Source organism: Saccostrea echinata, unplaced genomic scaffold, assembly GCF_033153115.1.
Source record: "Saccostrea echinata isolate AGI-Se365-2 ecotype Australia unplaced genomic scaffold, CSIRO_AGI_Sech_v1 ptg000011l, whole genome shotgun sequence".
NCBI lineage: Eukaryota > Metazoa > Mollusca > Bivalvia > Ostreida > Ostreidae > Saccostrea > Saccostrea echinata.
The window spans coordinates 5,094,680-5,108,125 of record NW_026889760.1 but is presented as its reverse complement, the minus strand read 5'-3'; the positions used below and the strand labels follow the sequence as shown (position 1 = coordinate 5,108,125).

Sequence of the window (13,446 nt, the reverse complement as noted above, 5' to 3'; positions counted from 1 at the left end):
TCACTCGTTTCTTAGACGTAGACTGTTCTGGGTAGAAGACATGTTGTGATAAGTTTTTAGCTTATTGAATGTACATATATTTAAATAGAAACTTAAAGATCTTAAATCGGAACACTGTCATTTCCGAATATTTTTCCGATTGGTTTATAACGATCAAGTGACTACATCTTATACATGTATAATAATGATCAAACGGAAGTTTGTCAAATGAAACGTTTAATGATTAAGTTTGATTTTCATCAAACAAGGATGTGAAATAATAAGATACAATCGCACATTACTCATGAACATTAATCCTTTCCGAATCATGTTTACTGCCTTGATACACATCTTTTAAATATTTTTAATCTAGCATGTATTTTAAATATATACCTTAAATGGAAAACACTTCTTGATATTGGGGTCTATTCTGACTTTTATTTATTTCATTTGTAATGGACTGAATTACGGAATTCTATACAGTTCAATTTAATATTGTTTTATCGTTAAACGTTTGAACGAGTATCTTAATCTATATGAAACTAAATGTTTCTCAAGTATTGGTTCGAGGATTTGTGATAGACTATCGATCCGTCTCTGAAAACGACATCTGTCCACAGCCATTAACATCCATTCTCCCTTACGATCCTCATAAGGAACGTTAGTTATTGTATTATCACCTACAAATCTTACAATCTTTTTCATTGCATTATATTAATCCAGAGCAATTGGGTACAATCTTTTGTATTCATTCTTTTACAAAGAAAATATCAAATTTGCCTCCTCTCATCAGAACATATAGCAAATATATTTTCCCCCGACTTTATTACACTTCATACATACTCTTGGAATATACATTGACAAATTAATTCAATGAAACTTGTTCTTATAAACCTGTAGATTTAACATTACACGACATCTGTTGAAATGGTCCCTAAAAATACCAGATGTAAAAGTATTTTAATATGTAAATATTACTTCTATGTATTGATGAACGGATTAAGTTGTTAAAAGGATTAAAACTTTTGTGTTATTGATCTATTCATATCCGATTTTTGACTTCCTGATCTTGTTATCCTGTTATAATACACTTCCGTGATCTATCGTAGCCTCCTCAAATTTGGTGGCTCCTCAAATTAGCACGAAATGTCCCTCACTATACTACTCAAAACGTGAAAATCCTATTGCGCGGGGGGGGGGGGGGCTTTCCTAAGTCATTTTGTTTTCATAGACAATTTTCTTACCGTTTTAAACAGGTCGACCTGTTTGTCTTCTGCTGGGGGGGGGGGGGGTCCAAGATCATTTTTTTCGTTTCTTTTACATAGAAATTTTATAAAACCAAACAATTCGAGGGGGTCTTCCCCATGTTGAAAGTTTCGAAAGCGGAAAAATAGAATGCCCGTGTGATTGATATAAAGCCAAACAAATCTGTGGTCACAGACAGAAAACAGAAAAAGGGAGATACGTTTCGTTCTTAAATTGAGAAACAACAAACAATGGAGTGAGATGCAGAAAAAAAAAACTAATAACTTTCGACTATCAACAAAGAGGAAGCTGCATGCAGAACTGCAGCTCTCTGGTTGAGAAAATTCAGACAGATAAATAACAACCATAAAATTTACAAAATGTTGGCTTAAAATGAGACCGTTGAAAGCCCTGTATCATCAACTAATTTGCAAGTAGCCCACCTCGGTTTATAAATTGAAATTATTTCAAGTTGACTATGCAGGGCTTTTATTGTTCATATGTAGAACAAGCTCGAGCGTACCGAGTCAGCTGGAAGTTATAAACCCCATATGGGCGTATTACTACATATACGTATTAAATAGGTGAAGTTGACGATGGAAAAGCTGAAGTATATGTAATTCCTTTTCTCAAATATTTTAGTCGTAGTGTGCCATTAACGTCAGTAGCCAATACATCTACTTACAGTGTATGAAACAGATATGGCAGAGTCTGGGTGTCTGTTATTTATAGAGAGTTCCCTCAGATATATCAAGACGCCATATGCATGAAAATTAATATGGTTTACATAATTGACAAAGTTTACGTTGCCAATTTTAAATATATCCGATTGTCAATCCAATCTCAAAGCCACACAAGAGTTTTGCATGTGTAGGAGTTTTTCTTTTTCATTTTTAAATCAAATTCTGCTTCATATAACTCTAGTAAAACAGGTCGGCTATTTAAATAAGAGCACAATTTGTGCCCATTGGATTTCCAACAGATTGTTGGAATACATGATTTCAAAAGGCTACAATTTTACTGTTAACGAGGAACTCTAGCATCTTTTTAATTTCAGAGTACTTGGGTGTAGAATTCGAACGATTTTTAATGAAGTAATTTTGGAGATGAACAATCACAAAATAAGATAATTTCTGAGTTCCATTTTTATTAAAGAAGCAGTAGTTCAGGCTTTTCGCCTGATGTTTAATTTAAAAATGACTGTTTGTTTAAAGTATTGGAAAGTCATACGATTTGATGCTTTCGATTTCTAAATTTGTAAAAATTTCTATGGAGTTTTAGAGAGTCTACACTAGATTTTCAACACTTCTTGACTATTTTGTTGCACTGTATGTCTTAAGTTTCTCCATAAAGTTACTATTTTTTAAGGAATAAAAATATGGGCTTAGTTCAACTTGACCCTATCCATTCATTGACTGCATCTTGTTTCACATCCCAGTCAAGATTTTTCAGTCATGTTGAGATGTCACTTTCTTTAGGTGAAGTGCCATAAATTCTGACCTATGCATTGCACTTACAGCCGTAGCAGTGAGGGTTCTTTATTGTGCCAATGCCTCCCACCCTTGAGACCTTGTTTTGAGGTCTCAGATACCTTGATTTAAGCCAAACCTGTGACTTTTTACTTCTGATGCCAAGTATTTGTCAAAGGAATGTTTGACATGTGTCGGGAATGAGAAGAGAACCCGGACCTCCCACTCACCAAGCAAGTGCCCTACCCCGAGCTATCACACCCGGTCCTTGAACAGAGCTAAAAAACAAATTGTCCACTATATCTATGTTTTCCATGATAATTGATCAATATATCAAGAATAAATTACATTTCTGGTAAATAATACTTTACTTTTACAAGAATGAACAACAACATTGGAATCATCCTTAATCAAGCAATTAACAAGGTAATTATAATTTTAAAAAATGCTCATTAAATATAAGCACATCAAATTTATCAAAACTGGGTAAAATATATACATGAACGAACAGGAAGTTTCTGGAAAAATATGAGGTAATGTTGAACACTAATCACTTTGGAAAGGAATCTACAAACATAAGCTACATTTACATAACACAAATGACCTCCAGTTTAAGTAAGAACACAATAACATAGATACACAATAATGCCTTGTTGAATACAACATACAAGACTGGCATGGACAATGCTAACTTAAGAATTATTGTGATTAATAATAATGTTCTGTTAATCAATTCTTTTATGGTGAAAAATTCTCTGCTTTTATTTTAGGTTTTGGTTCGTTGGTTATAAAAAAAATCTATTCTGGAATGCATTGTGTGCCAGATGATTCTCTGACACCTGGAATATTGTAATGGAATTCTTTCAGCAAAATTCAAATCCTATGTATGCTTAAAAAAAAAAAATTTAAAAGCTTCCCACTAAATAGACTAGTTTTACTTTGAGCATGTACACATAAGTGTACTTTTCTGCTGACAAACAAGTATATTTGATTTTCAGAGGGTGATGAATGTTCCAGTTCAATATTCAGTAACCTTATTAAAGCAGTTTACTTCATTAAAAAAAAAAAAAAAAACAAAAAAAAAAACTACTCTTTTACCCATGTAAGCATGTTTCAAAATTTGTAACGGACAGCCAAGGAAAAACAATTTTTATTTATTCATGTAGACAAAATTCAACTAATCTGATAAGTTCAAAAAATGATTTAAAACTACAGGGAACAAAAGTCTTTGCCATAATTATGCATTAATTCATTATGTTGCTCTGTCTTACTGCATATCGTCTTCATATAGAACCCCTCAAGATACATGTATGTCAAAACTCTGTATGTAAAAAAAATTAGGGCAAATCATAATTGTTGAGCATGGAGACTGACAAATCCTACATGTAAAGCTTTCCAGATATTAGTAATGTATGAAAAAAAATATCATCTCTGCCTTTCAATGTTTTTACATTGTACACTTCATGTGACAAAAAAAAATGGTGCTTCTATGATATGAATCTAAAATATAAATATGATTATTAATGTATTGAATTTATCTTCTAAGTTTTAACACGTTTTAATCACAGTCAGATTAAAGATAAAAAAGGCTGATTTTTCTCTTTGTTCTTGATTGATTTTTGTTATAGACATGATGAACCACAACAAAAATTATTTGAGTTTTGGTAATATACATGATAAAAAGCAACATCAAAAACACTACAATAAATTGTCTATTACACTCTAATTTAATTTTTCACTCACTAACCATTAGAATAAGCATTGACAATCAAGAAAAAAAAACACCAAATTTTGTAACACTATCTTGCTCATGGTTGTGTCATTGATAAACCTTCCAAATTTGACTGGAAGGCTGTACTAGAATTTCTAATAAATATTTCAAGATATAAAATGATTATTCAACCCTGATAGAATTTTAGATGTATATGGCGCACTTCAAAAAGAATTTAAGAATAATGACTGGCAGTGGAAAAATTTGTTCAACAAATATTGTAAAATGGTAATATTTGGCCCACAACTCATTAGAGCTAGGATGATATAAGGAAATATTGATTATGTGTGATGAAGATATGAGTACTGAAATATCAAAATATCATCCGACATTAAATTTTCAGACTTTTTTCTTTGTATACTTTACAATTTTTCTTTGTATACTGAACATTTTGAATTTAATATAGAAAATATAAAACAAATGTTAAATATAAATTTGAAATACATAATAATCATGATAAGGCCATCTTTAAAAATCTCTTTGTTTGCCCTAAAAATTGGGTTGAGAAGCATTCAGCAAATACCTTTGTATTTCATGTATTTTGCTTGTTCGTACGCAATTTGTTTGAATAATCACAGACTACTTGTCTGGAAACTACTAATGCCAAAGCATTCTTTAAAATAAATCACCAATTTATACATGGATGCAAGAATTTTTGTTACCTCTAATATACATTCAATAATGGTACATATAAAAATCTAGTTTATCTAATCAAATATGTAAATTTTTGACTTTCTATTCAGAATCTGAATATGATTCATTAAAGCTCTAATTTTGACATCTTGTGATTAGGTTAAACCTTTATGGCAAAAATTGTACAGAGACTAAAATAAGTAGCTAAAAATATGCTGACTTAGAAATCTAGCACCAACAATAATCAATTTGTAAAATGTATTCAGCACTGCAATAAGATTTATCTACTTTGAGTCATTTGTTGATTAAGACTAGGAAAATTAATTCAAACAGGTAGAGTATCAACCCCTTGTCTGAATTCCTGGACAGTAGTTGCTTGTAAAATAGGTGTACTGTAACATCTTCTATTTTCTTCTTGGCTTGGAGCTTCAGGATCTCCCTGCTGTGAAGGAGAGACTTTTGGATTTGGACGGATTCTGGTGAGACTAAGTGTTCGCTTTGTGACCCACTCGCTGAGGGTTTCTTCCTTGGGTCTTTGCTCTAACACCTGAATTATACAGGACCTCATGATTCGAGGTAGATGGGACGGTAAAGGGTCATTAAATAGAGCATCTCTAAATAAAGACAAGATTTTTCCACATTCATCTGGTTTTACTTTGTAACACAGCTCTTCTAGTTCTAGTCTTTGAAGTTGGGGGATTTCAAAACCTTTAGGAGTTGTACTCATTAACCAACTGTAGTCTACACCTGTATTCCGACGTCTGTCGTCAACCTCTTTTTCGTGTGAAATACGTTCCAGTTCCTTGATGTGGTATTCAAGCTCATGAATGATGGTGTCAATGACCACAACTTTTGAGTCTTTTTCTGGAGGGCGGTGCCCTTCTGACATGAAATTCTTCCACAGTGATTTGATTGGCTCCATCTTGTCCCCAACCTGTGTTAGAGCCAGAATCAGATTGTACATGTTATAGTGCAGAAGTAATTACGTTCTTCGTTGGAAATTTCTTTTCACAAATAATATCTTTACGTGTAATGTTACTTAGCTTGGATGGAATTTCTTTTTACATGTTATTGAATATTACCAGTGATTACCAAAACATTACTGTAAATGATTGAACATATCATTAATCTTCATACACTATGTACTTGAATCAATTATATAAATCACAACTAAAATAATTGTGGACATTTCTTCATTAATACCTGAGAGTGTTCAGTAGTAGAGTCAAAAGACAAGATGAATTAATTATGGTGCCATTTTAACGGAAGTTATGTTCTGTACGCTTGATATGATAACTGCTTTCTGATTGGTTAATTAAATTGCGTGGTCCAATGACAGTTCGTGTAACTTGCATCATTCGGGAAATTGTCAACAATGTCGCACCACAATCAAGGCCAGATTCAGAGCCACCAAAGGCCAATCCAACAGGACTGGGCCAACCGAGAGTACATAGAGGTCATCACTGGCAGCATTAAGAAGATATCAGACTTTCTAAACTCATTTGGTAAGACGTAGATAAGGCGTCTCTTTTAGAAAATAGATAGGGAGGGGATTTCCTGGTACGAAATATGAATTATTTTGCATGAAAACAAATAAAGATGAATTAAGGGGAAGAAGGACCTTTAGCTGAAAAAATACTTGTCATTCAATTTTTTTTTATATTTTGTATATTTCTAATTAAGTATGTCCCACATATCTTAAAGCAGTTATATCATTAGGTTTCTTACCTTATTTTAGAGATATTGATTGACAAATACTATGCCCTACAGTATCTAAGTGGAGTTTTAATTCTCCACTTTTCCGGGCTCTTTACTCTGACCATAATGGGATTTTTAAAGCATATATAAAAAATATGTAAGTGAACATGTATCTTTTAAAATATTTTAGAGTTTGAATAGGGTTTAAAATTCGAAAAAGCAAGTTTCTTCTATCACACTGCATTTGGATAGGGAAAATTACGAACTTTTTAACACAACTTAAACAACAAAAAACGTAATTCACAAAAAATTCTATCATTCAATATTTTTAAATTTACGTTGAAATGCAAATCCTTCTAATTATTGATTAACTGTAAAAATTTCGAATGGTGAAGCTGACCTCAATATTGCACAGGGCATCGTTAAAGAGGACATAAGCATGACAAAAACGTGTCATGTTTACATTTCTCGAGTACGGGAAAAATCATCTATGATGTCACACGTAAGCTAAATAAGCGAAATAAGATATACCTACATAAGATTTCCGTCATCAGCCATGCAAAAATAATTTTTGTGCTCCCCGTTTCTCAAAATATTTCATCATATACTGATTATGACCTGTTTTTACATAATAATACCGCCCCTGTATTCACCGAGTATGATCTTGCTGTACTAACAGATCGTGTATGACGTCACCGACGAATTGGACACGCAGTTTAGGGAAACGGAGGAGTGGATTTTTTTTTCTTCATAATTTGTTAATGTTTGGAAGAATATTAAACTTTTCATTTTTTTTAATATTAGATGGTAATTAAAGAAAAAAATGGTCAAAAAATTATACAAGAACTGATGCTTTACACGTTTTGCACTTATATAAACGGAGACTATGACGTAGTTAAACAGTCACGTGACCATGTGTCCTTCATCCCCTTAATGTGTCACTTTCGGCACTGTTAACAATGGGAGACTAAGTATTCAATTGTTAAAAACAAGAACCAGTACCATGACTCATTTGGAACAGGTTCTAGGCCAGTCAAACCAGTCTCCATCCCTTCTCTTATGGGCATCCCCCAGTTGATGAATAAAATTATAATTACCATATTGGCTATGTATAATGTTTATTTTATGAGAACATATTTTCATTTGCCGTGAAGTGCCTATGAGAGAATTTTTTCTCTGTGTATCTTGAATCTTCAACAGATCTTGTATAATCACTCTCGGAGATGCGTCTCCTTCAGTGCAATTGCAATCAAAAATAAAAGTTAATCTGTGGCCAGACAGTTACTTCTTGAATGAAATAACAAAGAAGACCAGTTTTTAACATGATAATTGATTAGTAATAATTTAGCACAATGCAAGGTAATCATACTTTACTTGCTATACTGCACACAAGATGGTGTACAATAGAAATACATCTCTTCTTAAAAGTGTTCAAAAGCAGCAATGTCTTTACTAGTATCTTTTCTCTGGGTTGATTTTAAAACTCCATACTGCAAATAATAGTAGTTACATACTTGGGATTTTTTTTTAATTATAAATAAAAGTGAACTTGTGAAAATTAACTTGTATTAAAATAGCTAAATAAAGCTACATACATGTAGGTAATTTAAGCTACATACCTAGTAAATGTAGTGGTGTGCTAATTATTAAACTTTATATCAAAAACAAATTATTAAACTTTATATCAAAAACAAGAAGGAGTTAAGCTAAAGTGTTGCACATTTGGAAAGATAGAATGCATTCAAAATATTGAGAACTGCTTTGAAATGCTTAAAAGTTTTCTATGTATATTGATACAGTTGAAAACACCATATCAGTTTATTCATTGTTGTGATTAATGTCATAAATGAAATCAGTGTTGGGAGAAGCTTTGGTTTGTGGTGCTCTTATTTTCAACATTTGCTAGCCCATTATTGCAATTATAAACATCTAATGATGATTTTTTGGCACTTTTGACTTGATATATACTAATGCCAGGATTGTATAGTTCTAGGACAGTTTTGAACAAGGTATAAGAAATACACTGAACATGATTTATATGTTAAAAAATATTTTATTTCACCATTTTCAGATACATCCTGCAGATCTAGACTTGCAACCCTGAATGAAAAACTGACCCATTTGGAAAGAAGAGTGGAATACATTGAGGCCAGGGTATATTCCTAAAAAGTCTTCATCAATATTTCTTAGAATATAAAATCTATAAAACAAGATAAAAATAAACAAATCAAGTTTCTTGCATTGCATATTCATTATTTGTTTGTTGTAGGTCACAAAAGGAGAAACACTTACATAATTTGGCAAGGAGCAGGATTTATGTACAAAAGGGAAAGGAATGAATGTGTTTGGAGTGTGAACAAAAGGAGTGGATCAAGAGTGGTGTATACAAGCAACACAAAAGGGTTTCTCAAACTAAATGACATCCTCCTCATATATAAGAGGAATATATTCATTTGAATATCTTGGCTTTAATGAACTTGATGTAAGCCATATAGTGTATCTGACTGTTACATGCAATGCTATACTGAGTAACTGAGGTATTAAATTTAAGATTTATTACACCTATGTACATTTTATTTTGGATTTAAATTGATAAATTCTTAAGTGTCTCACTTTGAACCATTTGGTTAAAATATATCCAAGAGAAATTATGAAGTGTTAATTATTGCAAAAGATAACCAATGACTTGAAGAATTCCTCAAAGTAAGCAGTATGCAAACGTAAAATGATTGACTTCATGTAGATCATAATTGTAAAAATGATAACAATGTGGAATATACATATACATTCAGTCTAATAAATGCACGAGCAAGTTTATTCTAAATTATTTATTATTATGTACATAAGGAAATTATAAAAAACTAAATAAAACTTTTGAATTCAATCTACATGTACATTTCAATTAAAGGTAATGAAAATACTTAGGCAAAATCTTAATTTTTAATGACTTTCTTAATTGTAAATTGCATCAACTATGACATCATTACTTAGATGTGACATCAAGAAAATAGGATGAAATGGTTTTGAAAGAAAGCTGCTTAATTTACAGCGAAAATTGTAAAATGTTCACTGTAAGAAAGAAAGTTGAAGAATTTACTTGCTTTCTAATGAACAAGAAAGTTAATTGGAAAACATTTCATCCACATCTGCCCAGTTTTACACTTATCCTGAAAAAACTTGCGACCCTTTAGTACGGGAGTAAAAAAACTGATTCAGAATTTCTTCTTGCTCTGTTGTCCAAGTTTAAAAATTCTGGGAATTTCTCTTGGAGACAAGAAGCCTTTTTTCCTGTACCATGCCTTTTTTTTTTTTTGACATAACCTTTATATAATGTATACCTGTAGATTTGTTAGCAATTTGATTGATTTTTAATTAATGAGGCAAATATATGTAAACATATTTGACTTAAATTCAGCGACTCCCTGTCTAACATGACGTGTCCATCTAAAATATTGGAAATATCTTTAGATTCTTGGATCTCAAGAAATCATGATATATTTATGGTTACCTATTGACACTAATTAAAAGAGCTGAAAGAAATGGAAATTTTGTGAGAAACAATGAAATTGTAATTGAAAACAAAGACAGTATTGAAATATGGTGATTAGAAATATTGAGTGTATCTATCCATTAACTTAAGAAATGATTCCCTCCTTTATTTCTGTGACCAAAACCAACCCTTGGGGTTAGTGTTAGAACAAATTTTAGAACAAATTTAAAGTCTAACTTTAAGCTTTGTTATACTTGAGAGAAATATTTCGGAATACATGTATCACCAACCAAGCTCACTTTCTCTTTTACTTGTATTTTGGTTCAAGAAGGTTATAATGGCCCTTCATTTTAAGAAACGATTTGATTCCACAAAACTTCCAAAAAAAAAAAGTTTTATACTAATTTTAAATAAGCATCTTCTAGTTTAATCAAGGGTTTGTAGGAAAGAGACTGAAATTGTAAAAAAAAAAAAAAAAAAAGAAGAAAAAAAGAAAAAAAAGAAAAAAAAAGCTCATTGAACTTGACTGCCTCCTGCTGAGTATCATGAGTTCCTCATGCTGTGAACACTTTAGGTCTCCAGGAACTGGTCCAGAGATTATATAGTTGGATGAGGGCTATAATCATTTTCATCCACTTTATCTCACAAAAGAAAATAAATGTCAATATATGACCAACTTAGCCCCATCCTGGAGCCTGATCCCTGGTCTGGGAGGCATCAATTTTACAAATGAATATTTTTTTGTAGAGGGCTACCTGCTCATTATAATCAAGCAAACAATTTGCTTCCTACAGGTTCATGAGTATATAGAAGACAATCTTAGTAGTGTTACTTAGAGACCTGTCCACGGGAATTAGAAAGTGAAACAAAATCACATTTTAATTTTCTCCAAACAAGCATGGTTGCCAGAAAAATTGGTTTGCTGGTGACAAGATAGCTCAGTTCTGAGAGTTTCTGTCTAGAAAGTCAATGATGCATTATCATGTACTTTATACAGACATAACGCAATTGATGCATGCATCAATTCAGACTTAGTATCATCCATAATATGTTTACTAAGGATAATTTGACTGGAAATAACAAGACGATAACCAATTAAACAAGATAACAAAGTTCTTTCTAGTAAGATCATTCATAACTCTCAATATGAACACTCAGTCATGTTCTGTTAACGTTGTGAGGCAGCCCCCTATCTTTTTTTACATCGCCCAAGTATGTCTGAAATATTGCCGGCTTGGAAAAATAACAAATGAACAATCAAGCAATCTTTACAGCATAAATGCTTTAAGAATAAAAATAAGCTAGCATATAAATTTAGAATTTATTAACTAGTATGAATTTGTAAAATATATCACACAACAAATAGAATACAATGGATGTAGCTCTCATATCGAAAAAAGTACATGTAGCAACTTCTCAGACTCGTGAAGATTTTCATACCACTGCCAGGAAAGATAATATCACATTCTTTTTAACCTAAACGTACTGTTGATGTGTTTAAGCATTAATATTAGGAGTTATTCAAAATCAACAAAAAATAATACTTTATCACAGGCAAGAATATATGTATGTATTTTTTTAAAATTATATAACATATAAAAGGACGGATAAAGGTAAATCTATAACAAATCATGTAAAGATATTTATACTATCAAGAACAACCTACTTCAGCATTGAGAAAACACAAAATATCTTAAATTAAAAGCTCTTTTCTCTTGTCAAAACATCTTGATTACTTGGTTTTAGCAAAAATGCCTCAAACTACAAAAAAATATTAAATTGATTAAATTCTTCCCTATATCATGATTACTACAAAAACTAATTCAATTTTGATTTTCACACTCTAACAAATGTATGCTAGCTTTCAACCTGCTAACCTCATAAATATCACAGATAATTTGTTAAAATTTCTACAATGTAAACCTGTAAAAAATAAATATAAAAAAAGGATGTCATTCTCAATGTTGATGTGTTCAAAATGAAAAATGATTTGAAAAAAAAAATTGCAAAAAAAGCTATTTCAAAATCCCTCTTGCACACCCATTGACATGTGGTAGTTAACAAAATGTAAAAATAAATTAAATTTTAAATCTAAATCACATAAAGAATGTTTTAAGCAAATGCATTTCTTCATTGTGTAGTTTCAATTCTGATTACAGCATGATTAATTAGTACAAATTGTCAACTTTTCTTGGCACCAAGTTTTACATCAGTTCCTCAGAACTTAAACATATCACTCCTCAGAATTGAGGACCACCCTCTCAGCCAATCACTCCTCAGATTTGAGGACCACAGCCTCAGCCAAGCCTTGCTCCTCCACTCTGAGGACGTAAAAGCTTGTTTAGAACCTTCGGAGAGGGAACTGTCTTCTGCATATAAGGACTTTTTAACAACTGGACATAATGAGAAGGTGCCTGGGTGACACTGGAGGCAGAAAATGGACGCTGGTTGACGGAAATCTTTTTGTGTCGTTTTGGACTGCGAGGACGCTTCTTCATGAAGATTCTGTCAATGGGAGGGTCAACATTTGTGGGGGAATCTGCCCTTTTGGGAGAGTGAGGGCGACGTTCCTCTATGTATCGTGGTGCTGACAGAGCTGAAGTGGAACTCTCTCTTACCAATTGCAACACAGGCTCTGCAAAAAAGAAACATTGAAATATGGCTTTAAAACCATGAACCTCTAAAAGGAATTAGAATCTTCAATTTACTTAACAATAGGATAAATATAAGAACAATTGTTGTAAATCTGAGCTTCGGTTAAAATTTTTGTGACATCTTTTTTTTGCAAGATAGTTATTTGGTATTTATTTATAACCAAGAACACATTTTTTTTCACAAAGGACAAGGTAGAGTAAATAATGAATATGGCTCCTTATTTGATACAAAAAAAGGGTTTAAAATGTGAAGTTTGCAATAATGAAGTTTAAATGATGCTTGTTTGAAAATCAGCATTGATTTTGATTCAAAGACTAAGTTGAAGCAACCAGCAACAAATTAGTACATATCATCAAACTTTCCAAATTTTAATATCTTGTCACTTTTTGATATCCTTTTTACTTCGGGAAACACAGACTTGCCTGTCTGAGATTTTCATATACAAGATGTATTTGATACAAGTGCATGAAAAAATGTCAATTTGGTAGACAGGCAAGCTTGTGCTT

The 13,446-nt window shown here is 31.9% G+C and overlaps 3 protein-coding genes across 3 annotated transcripts in view; 1 reads left to right on the top strand and 2 right to left on the bottom strand.

Annotated features, from left to right (window-relative positions):
- Positions 1 to 3,048: 3,048 nt before the first annotated feature.
- LOC133184951 (protein RD3-like) lies at positions 3,049 to 6,368 on the bottom strand. Its single transcript, XM_061320020.1, has 2 exons — positions 6,301 to 6,368; positions 3,049 to 6,031 (listed from the first exon to the last, which is right to left on the bottom strand). Exon 2 carries the CDS (start codon positions 6,017 to 6,019, stop codon positions 5,423 to 5,425), a length of 597 nt encoding a protein of 198 aa, XP_061176004.1. The 5' UTR covers positions 6,020 to 6,031; positions 6,301 to 6,368; the 3' UTR covers positions 3,049 to 5,422.
- Positions 6,369 to 6,438: 70 nt separating this feature from the next.
- On the top strand, positions 6,439 to 9,612 carry LOC133184950 (protein BRICK1-like). The gene is made up of 3 exons (XM_061320019.1): positions 6,439 to 6,602; positions 8,867 to 8,949; positions 9,065 to 9,612. Exons 1-3 carry the CDS (start codon positions 6,473 to 6,475, stop codon positions 9,089 to 9,091), a joined length of 240 nt encoding a protein of 79 aa, XP_061176003.1. The 5' UTR covers positions 6,439 to 6,472; the 3' UTR covers positions 9,092 to 9,612.
- A 2,875-nt stretch (positions 9,613 to 12,487) lies between these two features.
- The window catches only part of LOC133184885 (uncharacterized), a 56,451-nt gene continuing 55,492 nt past the window's right edge, over positions 12,488 to 13,446 (bottom strand). Inside the window, exon 62 of the mRNA XM_061319959.1 lies at positions 12,488 to 12,920. Within this exon, the coding sequence (XP_061175943.1) occupies positions 12,583 to 12,920 (338 nt within the window). The 3' untranslated portion in view covers positions 12,488 to 12,582. The remainder of the gene's footprint in view (positions 12,921 to 13,446) is intronic.

What these genes read in the sequence shown, in the direction of transcription:
- LOC133184950 (XM_061320019.1), top strand. Translation starts at nt 6,473, where the DNA reads ATGTCGCACCACAATCAAGGCCAGATTCAGAGCCACCAAAGGCCAATC. An exon ending in AGACTTTCTAAACTCATTTG is followed by an intron (nt 6,603 to 8,866) that starts GTAAGACGTAGA and finishes CACCATTTTCAG; the next exon opens with ATACATCCTGCAGATCTAGA. An exon ending in TGGAATACATTGAGGCCAGG is followed by an intron (nt 8,950 to 9,064) that starts GTATATTCCTAA and finishes TGTTTGTTGTAG; the next exon opens with GTCACAAAAGGAGAAACACT.
- LOC133184951 (XM_061320020.1), bottom strand. Translation starts at nt 6,019, where the DNA reads ATGGAGCCAATCAAATCACTGTGGAAGAATTTCATGTCAGAAGGGCAC.